This window comes from Maniola jurtina, chromosome 11 (assembly GCF_905333055.1).
Source record: "Maniola jurtina chromosome 11, ilManJurt1.1, whole genome shotgun sequence".
Lineage (NCBI taxonomy): Eukaryota > Metazoa > Arthropoda > Insecta > Lepidoptera > Nymphalidae > Maniola > Maniola jurtina.
The window spans coordinates 5567589-5586873 of record NC_060039.1 but is presented as its reverse complement, the minus strand read 5'-3'; the positions used below and the strand labels follow the sequence as shown (position 1 = coordinate 5586873).

At 37.4% G+C, this 19285-nt stretch overlaps 1 protein-coding gene across 3 annotated transcripts; it reads left to right on the top strand.

Moving 5' to 3' along the window:
- The first annotated feature begins 155 nt into the window (after positions 1-155).
- LOC123869496 (protein argonaute-2-like) lies at positions 156-17298 on the top strand. Of its 3 annotated transcripts, XM_045912467.1 has the most exons (23): positions 156-239; positions 854-894; positions 2428-2463; positions 3754-4658; positions 5080-5253; positions 5846-5934; positions 6495-6594; positions 7221-7341; positions 7827-7960; positions 8552-8715; positions 8978-9071; positions 9692-9796; positions 10154-10284; positions 11038-11152; positions 11852-12019; positions 12721-12828; positions 13409-13528; positions 14187-14276; positions 14853-14981; positions 15132-15238; positions 15525-15618; positions 16170-16372; positions 16955-17298. In XM_045912467.1, the coding sequence occupies exons 2-23, from the start codon at positions 885-887 to the stop codon at positions 17049-17051; spliced, it is 3294 nt and encodes a 1097-aa protein (XP_045768423.1). In that variant the 5' UTR covers positions 156-239; positions 854-884; the 3' UTR covers positions 17052-17298. The 3 variants fall into 3 exon arrangements, with proteins under 3 accessions (XP_045768423.1, XP_045768424.1, XP_045768425.1); XM_045912468.1 differs by lacking the exon at positions 2428-2463; XM_045912469.1 differs by lacking the exons at positions 156-239; positions 2428-2463 and adding an exon at positions 325-343.
- The last annotated feature ends 1987 nt before the right edge of the window (positions 17299-19285 follow it).

Below are 19285 nucleotides of genomic sequence, written 5' to 3'. Positions count from 1 at the left end.
GGAGGGAGGGATACGCTTAAACGCATTTCCCAGTGATAAAAAATAGGTTGTTTTACCCCGATATAGGGCGAAATCCCTAAAAGTGGAAACACTGGTCACCGCATCGATTATAAAGTACCTAATTTCCTGTCGTTTGACATTGACATTTGACAAGGTTGAACAGTTCAAAACACGTTAAAAATCAACGCAATTGTGCAACTGTGGTGAAATTGTATTTTACAAGGAAGATATTTAAACAGGTACAGGTTTTGTATTTTTATTTACATTTATATAATCAACAGAGAAAACGGTGTTTCTTTTTGTGTTCTTCAACTGCATTATTTGATTCTCAATTTCACAACTTGTAAGCCGCAAGGGGAGCCTTTTAATATTTTGTTTCTCGGCCATATTTTGAGATGTGTTTTATTTACAAATCGGTGTGATTGTCTGTACTTTATTTTACCTACAAAATAGATAAAATGTCCGATATAAATAAAATAAGGTTCAAGCCGAAAGCCGTTCAACTTTCATCACCTGAGAGGATATTGGGGGAATCCCCTTATAAAATGTTCACATTATTTCTCTTACCTAAATTATGTGTATGTAACTGTATGCTGAAGCTGCAGAGTTTTCATGAAAGGTTTTCTTGATGCATAATATAAATAAAGATGTATCTATTATTATTATTTTTACTAAGTTTATTAGGTACCCCCTTTTGAAAATGAAAGACATTCCATTTGAAAATAATAAAAACTTTAAAATGGCCACCATATTAAAAAAGTTATTCTTGTGCTGAATCCTTTGTGTGTGAGTCTGACTGGCACTTGACGGATATTTTAATACTTAAGTTACTACTTATTTTTTTTTGTTTCAGAAGTGAATTGTCATCATAAAAGTGATTTAAAATGGCAAAAGGTAAGTTTTTAAACTGTTATTAAAAATATCAATAGGTATATTACTATTTTTACTTACATTTATCACCAGCCCTCTTATCACTATAGTTTTACAGCTATAGTGTAACAATTGTAATCAAATCACCTCTGATTGGGTATAATTTGCACACTATTGGTTATTATGCACAGTTGCAGCAAAAAACTATAAATTCAACCAACCACAACAATTGTGATAGTAGTAATCACAACTTTCATTCCAAGGGGGCTGTGAAAACATTGATTTGTTCTTCTGTTGTGTGTAGTGATAGTGTAGTGGTTAAGATGTTGGTCTCTGTGTTTTTTACCCGACTGTGGCAAAGCCAAAAGGAAGGATTATAATTTTAGCAGTCTATGGATGTATGTATTTATATGTGTATGTTTGTATCCAGATTCTGTGTGTCCCATCGTAGCGCCTAAACTACTGGGCCGATTTTGATGAATGAGGCGTCAATCGATTTGTTGTAAAAGTCCTGGTGACATAGGCTACATTTTATACGAAAAAATTGGGAAAAGGAGAAAATTCTAAGTTCATAAATATAAATGTATGACAACATTTAAATATACCAAGCGACAGAAAAACAATTTTACTATAATATTTCAGCGTTCATTAAGAGGTTTGCAGTCGGTTTTTAGTTTTCAACTTTATAATCAATTAAATATCATGCAGCTTTGATGGTGAAGGAAAACATTGTGAAGAAACTTGCATGCCTGAGAGTTCTACATAATATTCTCAAAGGTGTGTGAAGTCTGCCAATCTGCACTTCACCAACTTTGTGGACTATGGCTAAAAGTTAAAACCCTTCTCATTTTGAGAGAGACCCATGCTCAGAGGCCTTTGATAGGTCATTGATGGAAACCTAATATTCTAAAAGAAGAACAAAAAAACTATAACAACAATATCATCCTCATTTTTAACCGACTTCCAAAAAAGGAGGAGGTTTTCAATTCGTCGGGATCTTTTTTTTTATTTTTTTATTTTTTATTTTTATGTATGTTCCCCGATTACTCAAAGACCCCTGGACCGATTTGGAAAATTTTTTTTTGTTTGAAAGGGTATACTGTGCAGGTGGTCCCATATAAATTTAGTGAAGATCTGATGAATATCTTCGGAGATGGAGAACAGAACTCCTCAATGGATAAGAGCAAATTGCTCGCGATCAGTGTAATAGCTTAGTAAACAGTAGGGTTTTAACTGGGCATAGCATATTATAGTACAGTGGGGCCACTAAAAATTATGAAATAAAAAATTTTCAAAAGAAAAATAAAACCGACTTCAAAAACCAAAAACACTAAAAAGTAGAAAATAATTTTTGTTTAGCTACACATGTAATGTACCTAGGTATGAAGTCGGGCGAGCTTCACTCTTGGATTTCTAATTTTGTTTTAATATGCTCGCTCGACTTCATACCTAGGTACATTACATGTGTAGCTAAACAAAGATTATTTTCTACTTTTTAGTGTTTTTGGTTTTTGAAGTCGGTTTTATTTTTTTAACATTCTTAATACTTTTTACAAGATGTTGCGGCTTTACCACAAAATCATTTATTTATAAGTAAGTAAGTACAAGGAATGAGGCAGTGATGACTGTTGTACTTAGCTAGTTGAGTGTTTTAGTGTTGATAATGCAAATAAATATGTTGATCCACAATTGCAAACTTATGATCAGTATATACAGATTGCAGACCCTATAATATGATCATAACCATACTTTGTAACCTTTGTTGCAGAATTTAGTACCTATCTTACAAAACATCATCTTGTCTTGTAACATAGGCTTTCTCCAGGGATTTGTATCTTGCTCACTTTTTGTTTTTGTACGACCATCCCTTTAATATTATAGTCTACCCACATAATATTTCTTTGCCACATAATCACACTAATATTATAAAGGCGAAAGTTTGTGTGTATTATGTGTGTGTATGTTTGTTACTCCTTCACGCAAAAACTTCTGGACGGATTAGACTGAAATTTAGAATGGAGATAGATTATACCCTGGATTAGCACATAGGCTACTTTTTATCCCGGAAAATCAAAGAGTACCCACGGGATTTTTAAAAAACCTACATCCACGCGAATGAAGTCGCGGGCATCGGCTAGTAATACATAAAAACTAGTTGAACTAGTGAACGAAGAGTAAACTTTGAAAACCCTTTATGACATCACAAAAATGGTGACATACATTATGCATGGATTACATAGTGCATTACATTATTTCACATAGTAGTTAGTATTTATTTTACATAGTAATTAAGGTTTCTTTGAATAAATGTTCCAAATGTTCTTTGAATTTAAAAAAAACCGGTCAAGCGAGTCAGACTCGTACACGAAGGGTTCAGTACCATCGTACGAGATATACCTAACACCTTTAGTGAATAAAATTTTTCGTAAATACATTTTTTTTTTGTATAAACCACAAATTCAAGGTTTTCAGATTTCTTCCATTACTTGTGCTATAAGACCTACCTACCTGCCAAATTTCATGATTCAACGGGAAGTACCCTATAAGTTTTCTTGACAGACAACAGACAGACAGACAGACAATATAGTGATCCTATAAGGGTTCCATTTTCCTTTTGAGGTAGGGGACCCTAAAAATACTGATTCAAGATACCACCTTACTTCAGAATTCAGATACATACTTGTCTCTGAAATACCAAATAATATGTCACAACCATCATAGATTTTGTTTTAACTCTAACAAACATTGTTGAGTGCAAAACATGGTTTCATTTCACTAACAAAGTTGTGAACAATGTTTATGTAGTTTTTATTTTCTGATTATACTTATTTATACACATACATACACCATACAGTAATTTTATTTTTATGTATTATATTTAAGGAAAGAAAAAAAATAAACAAGCTGAGAAGGAGGATCTTGGTTTGGGTTCTTTATCTCTAGCAGAAGGAGAACCTTCTGCTACTCAAGAACCAGAGCCTTCTACATCCCAAGATACGAAAAAAAAAGAAGAGGTCCAATCTGTGCCTGAAAAAAAAGAGGAAGTAAAGGAAGAAGAGCCGGAAGGACTTGGATTGGGTTTAGGTAAAGGAAAAAAGAAGCAGCGTAAAGCAACAGTTGAAACTGCAAAAAAAGATGAATCTGATACGAAAGACGCTGAAAAGGAACTTGAGAAGGTCGAATCTGCGCCTGAAAAAAAAGAGGAAGCAAAAGAAGAAGAAGCGGAAGGGCTTGGATTAGGTTTAGGGGGAGGGAAAAGGAAACCGCGCAAAAAGAAGCCTGCTGCTGCGGCCGGCCCTGCGCCCGCTGCTCCTATACCCGCCAGTACTGCACCAGTTGCTTCTACTCCAACATTTGGGTCACCACCAGCGGTCGTTAAGCCACCCGAAACAGTGACATCCCCCATACCAGAGCTAAAGATGGATGCACCACCGCCAGGTGCAGGTAGAGGTTGGGGTGCTCCACGGTCTGCTCCAGTTCAACAAGCTCCCCCAGCGGCCTTTGTGCCTCAGCAAGCACCTGTCCAAACCCAAGTAGCCACTCCACCGGCCTTTGTACAACATGCGCGCCCTCAAGCTGGCCGAGGCCGAGGCCAACAACCATATGACCAAAAAATATCGGTAATAAGTAGTGGACAAGCACCTACATATCCTGCTACGTCTAGAAGCTCGACAGCTGTAGCATGTCGATTTCAAATACCTGCTAAAGTACCTGGTGGAAAAGTGCCAGCTACGAAAACCAGAGTTGTGACCAATTACTTGGAGATGAAAATACAACCTATCAAAGTGGTAAGTGTAATCATTTATCTTTCCATACTATTATTATAAATGCAAAATCTAATATTGCCTCTCAAAGACAAAGACAGATAGGGACAAAAAGTCCATACATGTCTTACAGAGATAGCTTGATCTTTGTACCAAAAAGATGGTGCCCATGGCTTCGTTTTTTTACCAAAATTTCATCAAAACCGTTTGAACGGATGAGCCCTAAAAATCCTGTAGCAACATTTTGATTTTCTGGGACAATAGTACGCCTGTCTGTTCCTGGGATGCAAGCTATCTATATGAGAATTTTCTTCATTATCAGTTATCACATGTTGCATGCAAAAGTTTGCAGACTTTTGTATTCAATATTAGTATGGATAGCTAGACTGTTGTTTTAAAAATTTAAACCTTCAGGCTATTTTTTATAATAAAATTTACTTTTCAGAACCGTTACGACGTCGCGATTAAACCAGACCGACCAAAAAAATTTCTGCCTAAGGTTTTTGCTGCTGCAAAGGCCATTAAATTTCCGAAACAATTTATAGCATTTGACCAAAGGAAGAACTGTTATTCGCTGACACCATTGGTCAAAGGCAATGAAGAACGTTGCACGATAAATGTAAGTGTAATATTTACACTGTTCAAATACTGAAGTAGCGCCAACTGAATAGATCAATCACATTTGAATTCTGTCAGTTACATAAGAACAATAATGTGCGCGAGAGGGCACAATATTATTTATTCAAATCTACTGGGCTGATTAAGGTGGATGCGACGGGTCTGCCCGCGAGATTCAAATTTGAGTTTTCGCAATTCGTAAACTAATACGACAAAGTAGGCTTATGGCACTTTAATTGCGTCAATGGCAGTACCATCCTCACAGGTTTATATAAAAATCTTTACTTGAAAGGGTCCAGTTTAAGAAATTTGCTCTCGTATTCACAAATTAGTTAATGTACTTGTCCTGCTTTTAAAAGAAAAGCTGTCTGATTGACGTATCAACGTACAGATCTATCCACTGGGTCTAGTAACTTGACACTACATGAATGTTTTTCCATCCACTAAAAAGGAATTTTCATCTAAGAAAAATTTGAGGAAACATCTCATCTGTCTATCTAATTTTCAGACCACCTGGCCAAAGCCTTTACGGGTTGGCTATATAATAATAAAATTATATAATCAAAATTTAAAATATAATTTTTCAATTGCAGGTTGAAGTCTTAGATGATAATGATGCAAAGATGGCTTTTGAAGTAAGCTTGAAATTGACTGGAGTGGTTGACCTGGGAACAATTATTAAGTAAGTATGGAATTCATTATAAAAAACCAAAAATGAAAAAAATACTAGTAGATAAAGATTTGGCGCCGACATCAAAAACAGACTTCAATATAAGCTTCGACTTTTTGTTTATCAGCTTATAGTAAATTGAATTGAAGCACTTGCCTACATAATTATTTTAAATTTAAATACTTTTCAATGCTTTTGCAGTCAGTTTACTTTTAAAAAAAATTAATTTAGACTTTTTTTGATTTCCATATCTCCAGAGAAAAAAAGGAACTCTTATCACTTTGTTGTCTATCGGTTTGTTGTCTCTGTCAAGAATCAAAATCTATAGGGTACTTCCCGTTGAATTAGAGTCATGAGGGAGATAGCAATGTCTTAGAGGCACAAGTAAAGGAAAAAAATCCGAAAACTGAATTTTATATCGCAAAAAAAAAATCTTTTACAATGTCTCATTCTGTGAAAACAGCGGAGTCTTAGTAATAGGATCCCGACGGGTGCCAGACCCTTCGGTTACGGAACTCTTAAAAATTCTGGTCAAGTGCAATCTCATATTCAAACATCTATTTCTGTTTTAGCCACATGAATAACCAAGGTTCATCAGTAAATACACCTATGGAAGCAATTCAGTGTGTTGATGTGATCTTGCAGCAAGGAACCTTAGAAAACTATGTGAAAGTAAGTAGATTTGCGTCGATTCTGATGTTTTTCTCTAAACTATATTTAGACCCGCATCTTTTTTTATGTTGCTAAAAAACGACGAAAAATATATTTGAATGTGTGTGTGTGTCAGAGCATGAACACTTAACTACTTGATGTACAAGGTGTAAAAAGTACGCTAGCAAAAATGAAGACAGGTGATAGTATTGATGATTACTAATAAGGTACCACCAAAAAAACGTTTTTTTTTACACAAGCTATATTTTTTAAAGTTCACAATATATTGCAAACAAAACGTCTGACTGACGCTAGAGGTCAATGAACGTTACATAAATAGGCCACTCGGGGTCAATGCCGCGTAGTAGGCATTGACCCGAGTGGCCGACAATACTAAATCACTAAAACTACAAAATAAGGCAAATAGTTATTGGTATAGGATTGTGTTTATAGGTAATATAATAATAACCCTAAGTTTTTGCTAGCGTTCTGGTTACAATTTGTTTTTTAAGAAACGCCGCAGGAATAAGCTATGTTGTTACTTGTAATGGAATAATCAGAGTATTATGTATGTATGTATGTATGTAGTAAATATGTATGGTTTTTATGAAAAGGCGCACGGGTTATTATTTATTACCTTATTTCAGGCTGGCCGTCAATTTTTCAAACGTCCACGAAATCCGATAGACTTGTACGATGGTTTGGAAATGTGGACTGGACTCTTCCAATCTGCTATATTCACTTCAAGCGCTTTTATCAACATTGATGGTAAAGTATAATCATTTTTTTTTGGTTCCGTACCTCGAAAGGAAAAAAGTAACCCTTATAGGATCACTTTGTTGTCTATCTGCAAGTCTGCCAAGAAAACCTATAGGGTACTTCCCGTTGCCCTAGAATCATGAAATTTGACAGGTAGGTAGGTAGTATGGCACAAGTAAAAGAAAAATCCGAAAACCGTGAATTTATGGTTACCTCACAAAAAAAAATTTAAAATGCGTTTATGAGTAAATAATTAGTATTTTCAATTTTCAAAGTATACCAAGTGGGGTATCATATGAAAGGACTTTACGTACATTCAAAAACAGATTTTTATTTATTTTTATGCATAATTGTTTTTGATTTATCGTGCAAAATGTCAGAAAAATACCCAAGTACGGAACCCTCGGTGCGCGAGTCTGACTCACACTTGGCCGGTTTTTTTTTTTCAAAGAACACTGGTTTTCACTTCATATAATGTGATTGTTTTATTTCAGTGGCTCATAAGGGATTCCCGAAGCAACAGAGACTGATCGATGCGCTTGTAAATGATTTTCGTTTGGATCCAAGCAGAGCCCTAGATCGACAGAGGGGCATCGATGCGTTCCAACATTTTATTAAGGGGTTGAGGGTATGCTTTTTAAAATCTAAAAATATAGAATAAAAAAGGGACAGACAGATTGACTACTAACTGACTGAGCTATCAACGCACAGCTCAAACTACTGGACGGATGCTGCAAGCCAAAACCATACTGTATAAACAAAATCTAAACTTTATCCTATCCTATCTTTATATATTTTTTGAAATATTATTTATTATATAAACACTGATGCACAAAAAAAAAAATTTTTTTTTCTTTAATTTTTTTGTAAAAAATGGAAATATAGGCTTAACTTTTTTTTTTTAATCTATTTTTTTTTATAAATTTAAAATCTTAAAATAAATTAATCTTTTTTTTCTTTTTTGTCAGCCCTAGCACAGACTACGGTCTATTTGGGCTGCAAAATTCCAAACACCAGTCTGTTTTTTATCTAGTGCTTTGGTCTATAACAACTGGTGAAAAATGTTTCTCTTTAAATTAAAAGTCTATTACTAAATAAATAAATAAATAAAATAAATAAATAAAATAAATAAATAAAAAATGCTCTGTGGTATTTGCCGATGCTTGCGGTATGTTCTTTGTTGCAAGCATCTGGTGACACCATGAATGTGATTTTGTAGGTAAAAGCAAACATTGGCGGCGCTGGCACTAAGCAACGCGAGTACATATGCAATGGTATCGTGGAACCCCCGTACAAGATGTCTTTCCAAATGACCGACCACGATGGTAGACCAACTAGGGAGATCACCGTTGCCAAGTACTTTGAGACGGAAAAGAAATGCAGGTACTGTACAATATAAACTGTTGAGACGATATTTGAATAGTGAAAATACAGCCTTATTAAGGTTCCGCACCCGAATGGTGCCAACGGGATTATGTATATTGCTAAGCCTCTGCTGTCCATCCATCTGTCTGTCTGTCAGCGGGATGTATCTCGTGAACCATAATAGGTAGAGAGTGAAAATTGTATCATATGGACAAATGGCGGGCAAAAACTTTGTGTTTTATTATACAAATAGTAAATAAGTGAAGTTTACATTTTTCAGAATAAAGTACCCGAACTTGAACTGTATGTGGGTGGGTCCTAAAGACAAGAATATTTACTACCCTATGGAATTACTGGATGTTGTCTATGGTCAGGTAAACCCATACTTAATATTATGTACATAATTTTTAAATTGAACTAATGGAAATAATCTAAAATAATTCTATTCTATTCTAGAACTATTTTCTGTATTTCGTAAGAAAAACCTAGATGTATAAAAATATATGTTCTTGTTTGCAAAAATAGTCACTTCAGAATTGACATTTTGTTCGTGACCTGTCATTAGTAATTATAAATCAATGGATTACATGACAGACTGCCAGTTTAAGGTGGAAGCGACGGGCCTGCCCGCGAAATTCAAATTTAATTTGGTTTTTCGCAATTTGTAAACTAATACGACAACGTAGGCTTATGGTATTTAAATTGCGACAATGGCAGTATCATCCTCACAGGTTTGTATAAAAATCTTTACTTGAAAGGGTCCAGTTTAAGAAATTAATTCTAGTATCGACTAATTTGTGAGAATAGGCCTGTCTCATGCCCCTTAACAACTGAGTTAGTAGTAATATCTGTTTATAAGATTCCGTACCTCAAAACGAAAAAAGGGACCCTTATAGGATCACTTTGTTGTCTGTCTGTTTGTTGTCTAAAAAAAAATACCTGAGTACAGAACCCTCAGTGCGCGAATCTGACGAGAGTACGATTAATTTTGTAGGCGTTGAATAAACAACTGAACGAGCGGCAGCTTTCGACGATGGTCCGTCAGGCGGCCACACCACCTAGCGACCGACTTGAAAAAATCAAAGAAGTCATACGAGACGTAAGTTTTCTCTTTATTATATCTGTTACCCATGTCTCATACATAGTATTGTGGGAGAGGTATTATTAATTAACGCCCATTAGGCTCGTTGCAGAGAAAATAGCAGCTTGTGCCTCAATCCATACTAATATTATAAATGCGAAAGTGAGTCTGTCTGTCTGTCTGCTACCTTTTCACGGCCCAACAGTTTAATCGATTCTGACAAAATTTGGTACAGAGTTAACTTATATCCCGGAAACGGACATGGGCAACTTTTTATCCCGGAAATAAAACAGTTCCCACGGGATCTTTAAAATCCTAAATCCACGCTGACGTAGTCGCGGGCATCCTCTAGTATATTATATTTATGTGTTTTAGATGAATTACTCCGCAAGTCCGTGCTTCAAACACTTCAAAATGGAGATTGATAATAAATTCTTACAAGTGGATGCCAAAATTTTGGAAGCGCCCAAAATCGACATCGGATCCGGGCGACCCATCGATCCAAGGTATCATCGATTTACATTAATTTTGAACCCATTTTACTGGAACAGGGTTCATTTTTCCCTTTGAGGTATGGAACCCTAAAAAAACCGGTCAACGGCGAGTCGGAGTTGCATACGAATGTATTCATAAATAACAATTAATATTCATAAATATACACATTCCGTATTATACTTAGTGCAAAAAATAACACTTTTCCATTTTATTGTGATGTAACCACAAATTCACTGATTTTTCCCTTTAATCATGCTAAATGCTATATTGCTACCTACCAAACATGATTCCATCTGCTCGTTTACGGTAAAATGACAGTTACAATGTCACGATCGCAGTCACCTCTGATTGGTTGGTGCTCGCTCACTATTGGCTACAATCCATTCTTGCAACAAGAATACCATAAATTCAGCCAATCATAACAATCGCAGTCACCTCTGATTGGTTGGTGCTCGCTTACTATTGGCTACAATCCATTCTTGCAACAAGAATACCATAAATTCAGCCAATCATAACAATCGCAGTCACCTCTGATTGGTTGGTGCTCGCTTACTATTGGCTACAATCCATTCTTGCAACAAGAATACCATAAATTCAGCGAATCAAAACAATTGAGATTGTAATAATGATTGATGCAGTTTTTGACAAATCAAATTCCTTGACTGCTCTTGACAGAAACGACAGCCAAACGGACAGACAACGAAGTGATCCTATAATATATATAATAAAAGTGATGTTAATAGTTTTTCCTGGTAATAATATAGGAGAGGAGTGTGGCAAGCCAACCGCCTACTCAGAGCGAGCGCGCTGGAGTCGTGGGGATTCATCGTGGTGGAAGCTAATCCCAACGACTTCAATTGCGATAGCATGATACAAATGGTAAGTGCTGATTTTTAGGGCTCCGTAGCCAATGGGTGCCAACGAGACCCTATTGCTAAGACTTTGTTGTCCGCCCGGCAGCACCCCTTTAGCTCACACACAAAATCGATTTTATTCTTTGTATCTGCTAGCTCATAGTTTTAGGTTCTAATTTTGTAGTTTTAACATCTTTTCTATTTTTAACCCCCGACCCAAAAAGAGGGGTGTTATAAGTTTGACGTGTGTATCTTTGTATCTGCCTGTGGCATCGTAGCTCCTAAACGAATTAACCTATTTTGATTTAGTTTTTTTGTTTGAAAGATGGCTTGATCGAGAGTGTTCTTAGCTACAAGTATAATCCAAGAAAATCTGTTCAGCCGTTTAAAGATTATCAGCTCTTTTCTAGTTTTCATATCCAGTAATAGAAAGTTACTGGATATGAATTTACAGTAGATGACAGAAACTATTCTTTCTAAAATAGATGGCATACTAAGCTGTTTCTGTTACCTTTAGCAGTCCTCCGACGTGACGAGCGCTTGGATAAAAACTACTAATTAGATTAAACTTAAATTACCAATACATACTTACTTACTTATTATTTTTTACTTTTTAGTACTTTAAGTGTCGGGAGTTTTTAAATTTTTAATTTAATTTTTACTTCTTGTACTGTTCTGTGAGCGAAGTAAACTTTTATTTATTTATATCATTAATAATTTGTAGCTAATGAAAGTGGGACGTCAAATGGGCATGGCGGTCAACATGCCCGCCTTTACGAACTTCAACGTGACCCAACAGGATCTACGGAACGTTCTTCTCACGGCGCAGGAGAAGAAGCTCAACTTCATGTTCATTATTGTCTCTGGTAGAGACAAGGACGCGTACCATAAGGTAGGTTTTTTAGGGTTCCGTTTCTGACTTGCACTTGCTGGTTTTTATTCCTAGACGAGATATCCCGTTACTACGCTCTACTGTCGGTTGATTCGCTAAATCAGGATCTAGTACTGAATGACGGCCGCCGAACTCATTTGACATGGTTCTACATTGCTGCTTCACTGAGTGAAATTAAAATTATTTTTCGTACAAAACCTTCAATGAATTAACGATAAATGTTAAATAAGCTCGGTAGCTATCATTAAGTGTTAGACAATGAGGTTGAAATCTTTAGAGCGAACTTTGAATTTGCTTAGACTTAAGTTTCAGTTTAAACGAGACAAATTTATGCCAGCGGTATAACGATGTCTCGTTTCACGGTGTCTTAAGTCTGAGCAAATTCAAAGTGCGCTCTATAGGTCTCAGCCTAAAGGTGATAGGCAAAGTTACCGACTGACTGACTGATCTATTAACGGACAGCTACTGGACAGATCGGGCTTATACTAAGCATGCACATGATAACTATCGTGGCGTAGACATCCGTCAAGAAAGGATTTTTGGAAATTCAACTCCTAAGGGGGCAAAATAGGGTAAAAAAGTGTATGAAATTGCGGTATAACCTAGTCTTGAATAAAATCACAAGTATGTGGTGCTCTTCTTAGTTGGAGCGTGAAGTTATGATGTTGCATATATTTTGATAGATTTGATTTGTTTTGCAGGTAAAACGCAAGGCAGAGTTGGAGGTCGGCATTTTAACTCAATGCATTAGGGAGATGACAGCCTCCAGGCGTATGAATGAACAGACTGTACGCAACATTCTGTTAAAGGTAAGTTTCATTTTTACCTAGCTAAGATAAAGTTTAAGGAGGGTTATTACCAGTTTGTGTTTGTTTGTAAATTGCTCTGTTCTATGGCGACTCTTAAATCTGAAGTAAGTAACATCAAAGTGGTCTGCAAAACAAAGGCTTTAAATATATGACGTAGTGACAATATCAGATATGGTTGATATGGCCATATAAATATGCAAGGAAAAAGAAAATAGGAAAATGGTACATTTCACTCATTGAAAACAAAAATGAAAAAATGGCACTATCCAAAAAATTGGCAGTTCTGAAGTTACAATAAATTGGCAGTTTTGTGTACAATGGGCATCTATACTGCCAATTTGACAGGTGGCGCATAAACGAACCGGCCATAGTATCATCTGTGGTATACTGAGCTGTCAAACGCCATAATAAAAAAAAGTCATGTTATGTAACTTCCTTAATCTAAGTTCTAATTCTCTGGTTAAGAAACTATGAAGATGAGAGCTTGCATTGGCTGGACCTCCTGAGGCGCCCTCTAAGATCAGTTTTGACTTTTGCCTGTGGATCCCCATTGAACTGGCCCCAATGTAATAACTTTCAGGTAAACTCCAAGTTGATGGGGATCAACCAAGCCCTGGACAATCGCAGCTTGCCGACGTGCCTGAAAAGTGGCGGCGTTATGGTTGTGGGGGCTGACGTCACTCATCCTTCGCCTGATCAGGTACGATTCCGTTTTGTAAAGAAGCGACTCCCTGTGAAGTTTCCCTGTGGAAAATCCGAGTGACGGTGCCCGATTTTTTGCTTTGATAACGACAATTTTGTATGAAAAATTTGGTTTAGGTATATAACCTCGGTACTGAATTCAAGCGAGTAGATGGAGTCGAATTGTCGCATTTTCTCGCTGGAAAACTGCCACTTTTATAAGTTACGTCCATGTACCTGCGCAGAAATCAAATTTCTTAATGACGCGAAAATATTTCAGCCAATCAGCGCGCGCCCGTTCGCTATTGGTTGTTACCTACGCGCCATGTTTTGTACGCGAGAGTTATGAGCGAAAAAATTATATATCTCTAGCAAAGTAGAGCATCAATGCTCAACGGTTAGCGGACTGAATTTCAAAAGGTCGGCGGTTCAAACACCACCTGTTGCACTATTGTCGTACCTACTAGCACAAGCTTTACGCTTACTTGGAGGGGAAAGGGGAATATTAGTCATCTTTGGAATGGTAATATAAAAAAAAAATGTGAGGTGCGGTAAGAGGAAAAGGATAACACGCACAGATAACGTTATTTCCTTCATCTGTGGTAACAACACTATTTTAAGTTCTACCCACCAACGAGTTGTCGCCTGTGGCTCTAAATGTGATGTTTTTGTTATAGATGAGCGTGCCAAGTATCGCTGCTGTTACAGCGTCGCTTGACCCCAAATGTTTCATCTACAATATTGAAATGAGTGTGCAGACACCAAAGGTAATATTGTTTAAGAAAAAGTATTTGTTAGATTATCATTGCAGAAAGAATATTTGTAAAAAAAACACTTGATTTTGTTTGGGATTCATAAAAATCGTCGTTATAAAGAGAAAAGGTTTGTTTGTTTGTAATCGATAAAATCTGAAACTACAAAATTAACTAACTAAGGTCTAATGGCCTAAGGTTGAAATCTATACAGCGCATTTAGATTTAAGTTTCAGTTAAAACGAGACAGATTTATGCTAGCTGTATAGCGCTGTCTCGTTTTAACATTGTCTTAAGTCTGAGCAAAGTCTAAGTGCGCTCTATATATCTCAGCCTAAGGTGCTCAGGGCGCGGTTCCCACTGAACCAACCAGCAACCAGGAATTTTTGAAATTCTAATTTCAATTTCAATCAATTTATTGCAATTCCATAAATACATTCCTTAAATATAACATTTGGAGTAAATACTATGATTATACAAGTATGTTACCCTACCCTATTTAAAAATTATTTGGGAATTTCTTTGAGGTGTAGGTAAACTATCATAAAAGGTATAAAAATATCATTAAGAATACTCAACACTTATTTTCAGCATGAAATCATCGTCGATTTTGAAAACATGATGTTCGACCACCTGAAAGTATATAAGAGTCATCAGAATGCGTTGCCTCGGAAAATATTCGTGTTCCGCGATGGAGTGTCTGAGGGACAGTTCGCTCAGGTATCCAATATTTATAAATAATATACATTGCGTGTTTGATAAATACTAAATCACTAAAACTACATGATAAGGCAAATTGTTAGTGTCGATTGTGCTTAGGTAGCTAAGTATTTGCTAGCATTTTGGTTTAACACGTATAATATTGATTAGGTAATGAACAGCGAACTAGTGGCAGTGCACCGCGCGTACGCTCGGCTCGACCAAGTGAATAAGCCCGAGATATTGTTCCTGCTCGTACAAAAGAGGCATCACACGCGGTAAGTTTTGTCAATTACACATCGACTAACAACAAGTTTTATTATTTTGACATCAATTTGCTTCCTCCCTTCTAACTCGAACCGCTAGATAAAAAGTAGCCTATGTCCGTCCCCGGGATATAAGCTAACCCTGTACCAAATTTCGTCAGAGTCGGTTAAACTGTTGGGCCGTGAAAAGGTAGCAGACAGACAGACACACTTTTGCATTTATAATATTAAGTATTGATGTATATTATGGAAGTATGGGATTTGTATTGTATAGTAAAAAAAATTGTTAATATTTTAGGTTCTTCATGGGAGATAAGAACCCACAAAACGTTGAGCCGGGCACCGTGGTCGACACTCATATTGTGCACCCTAAGGAATTGGACTTTTACTTGGTATGTATCAATAAGATTACTTATACTTCCTTTGACACCTTGACCCTTACGCCACGCTGGTCAACGCGAATTGGTAGACTTCACATACCTTTGTGGACATTATGGACAAATATCAGAAATGCAGGTTTATTCACGGTGTTTTCCTTTACCTTTAAAGCAAGTGATACTTAATAAGATATTGGACTTTAGCGGTAGTTTATGGGGTTAATTATGTGCATCGGTGTCTCGACAGACTCCTGGCATAGTCTGCAGATATCTGTGCCCTGGAGCTTAAGGTTGTCCTTGTCTCTGTTTAAGGCCGATTCACACCAATTGCGCACATGTGACAGGTGCGTATTGACGCGCGTAAACCCCTAACACACTGGATTAGCATACGTCCACGCTTTACGCAAGCGGTGTGCCATGTTTCATACAGTTCCATACATTACAACGCAATGGTACGCGTCTACGTTTACGCAGCCTGTGTGATCGAGCTATTAGTCCACAATGATCCGTTAGAGCTCGCACTAGAATGCGTAGAGATTTGTTAACGATACTAATTTCTTTTGAAGGTTTCTCACCAAGCGATAAAAGGTACAGCCCGTCCGACGCGGTACCACGCCATATGCAACGACGGCAACATACCGTCTGACGAGGTGGAACAATTGACTTACTACCTGTGCCACTTGTACTCGCGCTGCACCCGCTCCGTCTCCTACCCCACTCCGACATACTACGCGCATCTGGCCTGTTGTCGCGCTAAATCGCTCACTCAGTAAGTAAAACTAGTATTACCTAAAGCGCTTGCGTATATGCGTGTTTGCCAGCGTGCGCGTGTGTACGAGAAGTGCGTTCGAGCTTGCATGCATGTGTGAGTGTTTGTGCGTGTAGGTATGCGCGTGTTTGCAAGCGTATGTATGTGTGTGAGTGTGTGTGCATTGATGCAGCGATAAGTAAAGTTTTAAAGCAAGTTTATCGAGTCTGGGCCATTTGAATCTTGAGCCATAAATGAAGGCAAAATACCGTCCGACGAGGTGGAACAACTGACTTACTACTTGTACTCGCGCTGCACTCGATTTATTTCCCACCACACGCCAACTTACTACGCGCGTCTGGCCTGTTGCGTTGGCGCGCCAAATCTCTCACTTAGTAAACCTAGTATTAAGATGTGTTTGTGTGAATGCGTTCGCGTGCGTATTTGCGTGTTTGCGAGCGTGCGTGTACTTATGCGCGTATTTGCGAACGTATGTATGTGTGTGTGTGTATGCATGGATACAGCAGCAGTGTGTGTGGATAAGTATAATAAGTAAGATGATGGTTTTCTGTTTATATTTATTATAGCTATTTTTTCTTTCAGCGGCGATCGTTACAACAATGTGGATCTGGAAAAACAACCGCAACGACTTCGCGTGTTGGATCGAATGCTCAGGTGTAGCCGTATGTTCTTCGTGTAATTCACATACAGAAATGTTTGTTATAAGATTCTGTACCCTCAGTACAGTACTATCACTTTTATAGGTTACGCCGATGTACCTGACATGTTATTTTTAATCATTCGAAAAATTCGCTATTCGTTAGGGGGAAGATTCGTCAGGGCTATCCCCTGACACATCTTCCCCCTGTCGGGAACAAAATCATGTTATTTTGTTTGTATGCGGGTTTTAGCTTTCTATTTTCTGATTGGTCCGCGAGGTTTAGTATATACTAGCCGAGGCCCGCGACTTCGCCCGCGTGGATTTAGCTTTTTCGAAACCCCGTGGGATCTCTTCGATTTTCCGGGATAAAAAGTATCCTATGTACTAATCCAGAATATTATCTATTTCCATTCCAAATTTCAGCCAAATCCGTCCAGTAGTTTTTGCGTGAAGGAGTAACAAACATACACACATACAAATTTTCGCCTTTATAATATTAGTGTGATGTTTTGTTTTTTCTCATAGGTAGTGATGAAAAATAGTGTGTATCACTCGGGGCTAAATATTTTGTTCTCGGGTGGCGTATATTGAATTCCTCGCTACGCTCAGGATTCTACTTTAGGCTGAGATCTATAGAGCGCACTTTGACTTTGCTCAGACTTAAGACACTGTTAAAACGAGACAGCGTCATACCGTTAGACACTGTTAAAACGAGAAAGATTGATGCCAGCAATCTGTCTCGTTTTAACTGAAGCTTAGGTAAGCAAAGTCTAAGTGCGCTAGATTTCAAGCCTAGGATCAATCGCTGCGCTCTGGATTCAAAATAACGCCTTCGAGGAACAAAAAACATTTTGGTCCATTGTAACACAAATAACTATTTGAACGGCGTGCAAATATCTTAGCCAATCATAGCGTGCGTCGGTCCGCTATGGTTGTTACCTATGTGCCGTTTGTATGCGCGAATTATGAGCGAGAAAGCATGAGTCTCTCTGTTGGTCTTATTTTTAAAATTTTAACGTCAAGCAAGTCTGTATTTCATTGGTGTACATTCGGTTTTAGTCAGCGTTAGATTGCGCTTTTCTGCGCAAAAAATTTTTGCCGATGCGACTTATAAAAGTGGTTGTATTGTACCTACCCCTAATCATGTTTTTAAAAATTATGTATATTATTTGTCGTTTATTATAGTGAGATCTGTGCATCCGGTATTGTTTAATATTTGGTACCGGAGATCCGAAAGAGCGCCGAATAAAAAAAAAATCTAAAATTGGTTCAGAGACAATAGCTTAATTTGATCTCGCACATATTATGGCTCTCAAAGTTATGATCAAGTTTTAGTGAAGCCAAGAATCTGACTATTTTTATGTAATGAAATCAATAAATAATCATGAATCACACTGGCACAATAAGCATAATATGGGAAACATAACAACTGAAAAGATTCGCTCCTGTAAAAATTTGTTAACTTTTTAATAATCAGGCACGCGCAGCTGCGCGCGCCAATTTTTAATCTTGTAGCAAAGCCACTTGTCATGGAGTGGCCCCACTGCGCGAATGTTTTGAGTTAAGGTGGATGCGACGGGTCTGCCCGCAAAATTCAAATTTTATTTGGTTTTTCGCAATTTTTAAACTAATACGAAAAAGTAGGCTCAGGGCACTTTAATTACGCCAATGGCAGGGCAGTATCATCCTCATAGGTTTATATAAAAATCGTTACTTGAAAGGATCCAGTTTAAGAAATTAGCTCTAGTATCGACTATAACTCACATAATATTAGTCGATACTAGAGCTAATTTCTTAAACTGGACCCTTTCTAGTAAAGATTTTTATATAAACACATGGAGATGATACTTGCCATTGGCGCAATTGGAATGCCATAAGCCTATTTTGTCGTATTAGTTAACCAATTGCAAAAAAACCAAATAAAACCTAATAAAATTTGAATTTCGCGGGCAGACCCGTCGCTTGCCAGGGGCAAGGGGGTCTGCCCGCGAGATTAGGGGAAGTTCGACAAACCTTCTAGCCAGTTGCCTTTTGTGTGTTTCCAGTGCAACTTTTTTTAAAGTAAAAAAAAAACAGATACCTACCTGCTGATTGAAGCGGCCGGATCTTAGACTAATTTCCGTTGATGCGGGCCAAATTGCAGCCTCCTATACGAATGTTTGGCAAATGTTTTGCGAATGTCAAATTATACGTTTGACGCCGGCCCCGCCAACGAGTATTTGCCGAATGATCGCCAGTGGGGCCATGCCATCAGAGCGCACACGCAAAACAAA

Excerpts from the sequence above, each read along its gene's own strand:
- LOC123869496 (XM_045912467.1), top strand. Across the intron at positions 6,595-7,220 it reads CCTTAGAAAACTATGTGAAA|GCTGGCCGTCAATTTTTCAA; the intron begins GTAAGTAGATTT and ends ACCTTATTTCAG. Across the intron at positions 9,072-9,691 it reads TGGATGTTGTCTATGGTCAG|GCGTTGAATAAACAACTGAA; the intron begins GTAAACCCATAC and ends TTAATTTTGTAG.